The sequence below is a fragment of the Nanorana parkeri genome, unplaced genomic scaffold (assembly GCF_000935625.1).
Source record: "Nanorana parkeri isolate BGI_ZX_2015 unplaced genomic scaffold, ASM93562v1 scaffold16, whole genome shotgun sequence".
NCBI lineage: Eukaryota > Metazoa > Chordata > Amphibia > Anura > Dicroglossidae > Nanorana > Nanorana parkeri.
The window spans coordinates 1,454,681-1,461,792 of NW_017306284.1; the positions used below are offsets into that span (position 1 = coordinate 1,454,681).

At 45.6% G+C, this 7,112-nt stretch overlaps 1 protein-coding gene across 1 annotated transcript in view; it reads right to left on the reverse strand.

Annotated features, from left to right (window-relative positions):
• Positions 1–666: 666 nt before the first annotated feature.
• The window catches only part of RNF19A (ring finger protein 19A, RBR E3 ubiquitin protein ligase), a 36,156-nt gene continuing 29,710 nt past the window's right edge, over positions 667–7,112 (reverse strand). The window contains exons 7-9 of the mRNA XM_018559311.1: positions 5,403–5,616; positions 2,306–2,449; positions 667–1,406 (exon numbers count right to left, since the gene is read on the reverse strand). Coding sequence (XP_018414813.1) covers positions 734–1,406; positions 2,306–2,449; positions 5,403–5,616 — 1,031 coding nt within the window. The 3' untranslated portion in view covers positions 667–733. The remainder of the gene's footprint in view (positions 1,407–2,305; positions 2,450–5,402; positions 5,617–7,112) is intronic.

Below are 7,112 nucleotides of genomic sequence, written 5' to 3' on the forward strand. Positions count from 1 at the left end.
AGAGGGTGGTCTGCTCCCTAACAGAAAGGTGACGCTGCCCTTCATTACCTCGGAGTGACTGGTTTTCACTAGTGTCGTGTGGACGCCATTTTGTGTTCTGTATTCTTAACGCAAGCGATGACGGGGGGAAAAAATCAAATACAAAATAAATGACATTTTTCAGACTTCTAGTCAAAATGTACCAGTCACTGTTTGTGCAAAAAGAAAGAAAATAAATAAAAATGCATTAAAAAAAAACCCCCAAAAAACTTTTGCTAACAGCACGACTTGAATTCACCGCGAGGACATCAGCAGTTCTCCGATCTGCAAAACTAACATTTCCCTCAACCTCCAAAACCTGGAATGAACTTTAACCCAGAATAACAAGTGACCCTGTTTATTGAAACTTGAACGGCAAAATCCATTCTGACCTGCTGCCAATCTGGGCCCCTGCGCTGCACATAAAGCTTGCCGACTTCTGTCTGCAGATAACTTTGTACTTTCCGCTAAATGCAGACCGAGCCAAACACTGAAAGTCGGGGAAACCGTCACCCTCCTCAGGAATGGCGGCTTATAGCCACAGACGTGCCTTTTGCTGTCTAGGTTTGAAGAAGGAACATTAAAAGGGGAAGGTTTTCCATGGTCTTTATTGATGTGGTTTCCCCGAGTGGCTACCCGGCTTTATTATTAGCAAAGCTTTCCATGTGAGCAGAACTGGTTATTGGTAGAGAGTAGGGCTGCAGCAATAGGAGGCCTAGATGTCAGTCTGGATTGCGCAGTTGCCTTCTGTATTTGGATCGCTCTCTCTGTCCGTCTCTCGCTCCTCCCCCGAGGAGTTTGGTATGCTCTGCCTGACGCCTTCCTCTGCTATATAACTCAGCTGTGGGACGTCTGTGCACGGTACAGGGATGGTGATGGACACGCCGCTTGGCTGCGGGGAATTCTCTAGCCGGTCGTTCTCTACCTCGGGGAGCGGGCTCACAGTCACAAAGCGAGTGTGGTACTCGTTGGAACCGTGGCTGCAAGAGGTTTTCATGCTCTCCATGTCGGAGCAGCTGAACTCTGAGAAATGGCTGGAGTGAGAGTCTGCCACGGACGGTAAGCTGTCGCTGAGGGAAGGAGAGTCACATTCACTGGAATGGGTGCTTTGCTGCTCCAGGAGCTGAGCGTCCATGTCCTCCCGTGTCTCGTTTATTTTGGTGCTGCTCTTCTTTCTCAGCTTGCCTTTGCATTTTTTGCTGGCTGTTGCATCTTTGGACCACTTGGCGGCGCTGCATTTGCTCTCAGCTTGGCAGGTTGCGGATCCGCTTACATTACTGCGACTGGGAGCGCTGCCGTCATCGACGCTGCTGCCGCCGCCACTGTTGTGCCTGAATTTGGCTGGTTTAGACTCGATGTCCACTTGTACTTCCATACTGTTACCTTCCCTGCAACACATTAGTTCAAAAAGGTTAGCAATGGTTTTATCAAACAGCAGGCTCAAAGAATAAAGTTTTACCGAGTTTTGGACAGTTTAAAGAAAAGTTAGAGCCTCTGTCTGGTCTTTACTGATCCAACCTCATATATATCCTGAGCACCACTATCACCAGGAGAGAAAGTGTGTGTGTGTGGGGGGGGGGATGTCAAGAGGTTGGATTTCTCCTCCTTTTGGGGGATTTCCACTTCCCGTTGGAAGAAATCAGGAAAATCTCCTTGATGGGGGACCGAGAGGCCGATAAAAAGCAGAGACAGGTTCTAACACTTCTAAGTTTAGCTATATGACATGAGGCCATCACAAATTTCCTCAAAAATGTTCGGATCAGGTAACGGATCTCAAAGTCTGTGTGCTCAGAGTTACATTTTATTGGTGAGCTCAACACAATCTAACAGTCTTTGGTTGGCTTTAAGCTGCCCACAGATTTAGGAGGGAGGTTCTGCAGACACAATCCAACCGCTCTTTGGAGGAACCATCTGCAGAGCCCTCAAAACTGTCACTTCTACCAGCCGTACAAGTTTATGTCTATGGAGAGAAGAGGGGAGGTGCTGCCTTATGGGGGTAGGTACATTTTACACCTACTATCAGAAGGTGATTTTTAAAGTGGCCCGGGCAATTTGAGCGGACCTTGCATTCTACTGCAACATCAGTTTTAATGCTCTACTTACCCTAGAAGCACCATCTACTTATGAGGGGATTGCCCTTAATAGGATGAGACCTAGCAGTAAACTCTGCACATTCTACAAAATGGCTCCCTTCACTGTGTACCATATTGATATCAGTGACACCAACTCCATCATAAGCAAACAATCCGCACTTTCAATGCAACTACCGCCCATGGAAACAAAGTACCTGTCCAGCGGGATATAGGAATTCAGAATGGATCCAGCCATGGCTTTGGTGCTTGCATTGTCACTGATTGTTCCTAAACTCACAGTGCCGGATTCTCCACTCAGACTGTATCTCTCCTTCTGAATGTCGGCCTGGACTTCAAGCCTGCAAGGAGGGAGACGAACATTAGGCGCAGGAAACATTGGACCAAATCCAACTGGTCAATGTACCACCAAGAATCACAAAACCATTGGCAGGGATGGGAAACAACTGGACATTTCATTTTTTTCAGGGTGCACAATGAGCAAGTATGGAGTAAAAGTCTGACTGCTTAGTCATAGGATAGATATCATCAGAAAACAATCCCCGTCACTGATCCTAATTAGACAGTTTCAACATTTGATGCTAAAAAAATCTTTTTTTGTGGTTGTGTACATATATAATTCTTATTATAAGGCATTTATATAGCAACAAGTGTTTGTGCAGTGCTCTACAAAATAAAAAGAGGGCCTTGCTTGCAAGAGCTTACACTCTTAAGGCAAAGCCACACTACTGCAACCAAGCACTACTGCAAAGTGTGATCCTGGACACTTTACTATCCGAGCTTCCAGAGATAGATAGATAGATAGATAATATATATATATCTATCTATCTAAGAAATGTCTGTTAGTATGTGATAATGAAGGGAACTGTCCCGAGTGTGTGGCTGGCGGTTCTTCTGGCTCTGCATGAAAGAAGTCTCAGACATGCATTTTATGAGTACAGATGGAATCCATAATGCAGTCTCCACGCGTCATGTGAATACTTTTATTGCTTAGCACAGAGGAATGGATGGAGAAATTCTAGGAAGGGTAAGATGGGATGCATTAGAAAGAATACAAGTAACTGCAGAACATAAGAACAGAAGGAAACAACAAGGGGACACATTAAGATAGGAAGAGATGGTGATTGTTAGGCAGGTGTAAAGCCGAACATTCATCCCAGTCAATACCAGAGGGGTTCCAGGTATGCAGGAGCTTGAGGCTTGCTCCTGGTGACGGGCCCAGTTATATCAAATTGGTAGGGAGAGTCCTCAGACTTGTGCAAGTCAACTGGAGTGATTAAAAGCTTCCATGGGCCTATCTTTCTTTAATCCTTGGAGCTGAATGGTGGAGGAGTGAAGGAAAAGGGGTCAATGTGCTCCTGGGGAGGGGGTGGGGGCAATGAAGTCAATCTAATGCTTTGCTCTATATGGAAGAAGCAAACTTTCACTTTAAATGTTTCAAAGAAGTAGGATGGAAAGGTGCACAGGGCATGATTTGCTAAAGACTTGCGTTCACATGCGGTCCCTGATCTCAGGCAGGAAGTTCACTTTTGAATGTCTGTAATAGCGGACGGGTTCACTTTAATCTGGTCTGCAACATTAATTACCCCCCAACCATGCCAGGACAGGAGAGATCCCGATAAGATCTCATACTGATAAGCTACATATACCGAACACCTCAACTAGTCATGTATGCCAACCACAGATCCACTGAGGGCTCCAAAAAGAGAACTCGAGCCTCGCGCCAATGTTGTTTTACCCTGAAGCAGAGATGTAAATATTTTATAACCGGCTTTTCAAACAGTCCGATTCTAAACCCAGACAAGAAAACTATGATTCTCTATGAATATTTTACATCCTTCCCAAAGTCTACCCCCTCCGTGTACTACACAGTATTAATGGCTTGTCCGCTATGAGCCAAGAACACTGGTGTGCAGCAACCAATCAGATTTCAGCTTCCATAAGTTTAGAGTGATCAGAAAAGGAAAGATGATTGGCGGCTCAGTGTGACGGCACTTTGTCAATGACTGACACTAGACTTGTATAGCTCTGGTCTCTGGACACCGCTGCTGCCAAGAGCTTCGGGTGAAGGTCTCATGCCATTAATTTGGCAGAGCCTGAGTGAAGTGTTCAATCCGGCCATTATCTGCGGATCTCCAGCGTTCCGGGAACACAGCAGAGTAATCAGTACATCAATCACTTCTATGAGAACAAACCATTTTCCTGTTTATCTGAAGACTCGCTTCTCACATTTACAGCACAGCAGAGCTTTGTTTTCATCAGAGATCTCCGGCCAATTCCAGGGGAACGGCAGCTTAACCTTTAAACAATGCAAAACCGATACTTTGTGATGTATATGATGATACAAAGGGTTATGTGTCCCATGCTCACTGATCATCACGTTCCCATCTGATCCTGCATTTCATATTTCTGTTTGTCACATGTGACACCATTTAAATATGTGACTCCCTGTACTTCTGTTCTAGTTCTTCTACAAATGCTTCATAAAAATCTATCAAACGTGAAACTCCAAAGTGATGGCAGATAACAATACAAACCACTTCTGCTCTGTATTGTATCAGTATTCTTATAATAATATTCAAGTCAAAAGGTTTTCTAAGCTATTTCAAATGCTGATGAAATCACGTACAATGGATGCTGCTCCTTCATCTTTAAAAGTTTTAGTTTCCTGCAGAACCATCTGGTCTCCTGAGCTCTGGCCCTGATATCCTGTCTTAGGGTGGCTCTTGCCCCTTGCAGGGTCCTATGCAGCCGCCCTTGTGTGTGCTCTCCACAAACACAGCAGGGTAATCCCCTCTCCTGATCCCCCCCTCCAAGCTAGTAGATGAACGGCTACTGGAGACTGCTCTGTCCCTTGTGATCTTGTACTGGACGAGACGGAAGAGAAGGGAAGCTGAGCTGAGAGAGTTGGAGCTCTTCAGAAACATGATGACTGAGTACTTGGACAAAAATATAAAGAAATATTTTGCTGGGCAATGTATATTTGTTTGATGGGGATTATTGAAAGGTTTGAGAGTTTAATACCACTGTACCAGAGATGTAAACTCTTAGGAATGAGTACAAAAGCCTAACTTCCTACCCATCAACATGCAGGGAAAGTGTAAACCCCAGGATAGGGGATGAGGTACGGTGTGTGTGATGGCACCAATAGCTCAGACACACATAATGTAAAGATAAACAGATCTCTAGGTAACACAGAAAACACTCAACAAATACATAGTGACAGATGCAGACTGGGTTTATGTTTTCATTGTTCGGAATCAGGAGGTGTGAGGAAGGTGAAATGTTATTTACCTATTAAAACAATTCACCATGGCGCTCCCGGAGAGGCTGCCAGTGATGCTGGCTCCTGCCAGGGCCATGGTACTGGCTGTTTCACTCAGGTTGTCCCGGATTGCACCGATCCTATCCATGTGACTTCCACTGGCACTCAAGCTGCCCGTCATTCCTCCCACGCTTCCTTCCCCGATACTGGGGTTGTGACGAGCCTCAGCTACAGATGTGGCATCTAAAACAAAACAGACACATTGTTGGAGCAAAGCATACAACCCGTCCATGCTGCAGACCGGCAATGTACACAACAATCTACCGTCAGCCTCCTTTAGCTGTGCGGGATCTGTAAACCCCAGCAAGCAATACCAGGAGCCAGCAAGGAATGTCGGGACATGCAGCTTCTCCACTCCTGAATGGCTGCATGCTGGTCCCCAAACTGAGGCCTACAAAATCCATTCACCATCATCATAGTTGTATTCTAAGAACACTAATCTGACAAAGCAGCTAAAAATCCCTAAAGAGAACCTCTTATCACGTTTACCTCCTTTTGTTACAGTGGGAGATGCCCGCATCGTCCAACACGTCACGTGGATGGAGACATTACAGCTTACGCAATGTTCTCATTGCACCATGGGAGTTATTTTCCAGCTCAACAAAGACATGACAGGAAGGACTGGACAACTTAAAGTAGAACTTAAGTTAAAACGTGTTTGAATAGAGTAAGGGAGGATTATAACCCCTGCCCCATCTGTGTCACTTCCTCTCTGACTACCATAACAAGAAGTGAGAGGAAGTCCCTCCAATGTGAGGGATATCCCCTCTTAGAAAGTCCCCATCGGCAGATTTCCCCTCTTTTGCTGTTCTGGTGGCTGCTTAAAAGTTGGCATTTCCATTACGTTCACTCATGATTGTAATAGTCACCAGGACAAATAGAGAGGGAGGATGGAGACACGGCCAGCAATAAAAACCTGACAGGTGTTCTAATCCCCCTCCATTCTATCCAAAACTAGAAAAAATAAAGTTTGGGCTGAGGTGGCGCTTTCATTTATAAGGGGCCTGAACAGTAGGTAATGTTTGTCTGAAAATGCTTTGGGGTTTTATAATGAGGCCGGGTTGAGTGAATCTGTCTCTGAGTTTTATGCAATGCGGCCGAGTACGATGGAACCATCGCCTTGAAAGTTTACTTTCCCCCGAAGCAGAACGCGTGCAGTTACCACTTTCTACCACAAGGTGGAGCAGGTTGTCATTGCACATCGAGTCCAGGGAGTTACCAGGGGAAGTGATCACCACACATTTTTCCTGACATGGAATGAAGGAAATACCGCCTGGCTTACACTAACAGGATGGAGAAACTGACCGCAGGACACTTTGTGGAGTTTCCCCGCTAGCAAAGTAAACAGCTTGAGTGGAAAGAACACAGCTCAGGTTGATGGGCAGTAAAAGCTCTGTGTATTACCTATACTCGGCTATTCAGTGACCGGGGACAGCCAACTGGAGCCTGTGTGCCGGGAAACATTCAAGTTGCGCAATTTGGACCATTTTTAACAAGGAGCATTTTCATCTATAAAGCTGGCTGCCTGTATACTGAGTGTGGGGGGTCCACTGCGAGACATTAACCTTACATTACAGAGGACAAGTCACCCCCTTATGGGCCCACCTATAACTGGGTGATATTCTGTGTTTGCAGGAGAGCACATCTCTACCTCCCCCCCAACTTCATCCATACTCCCC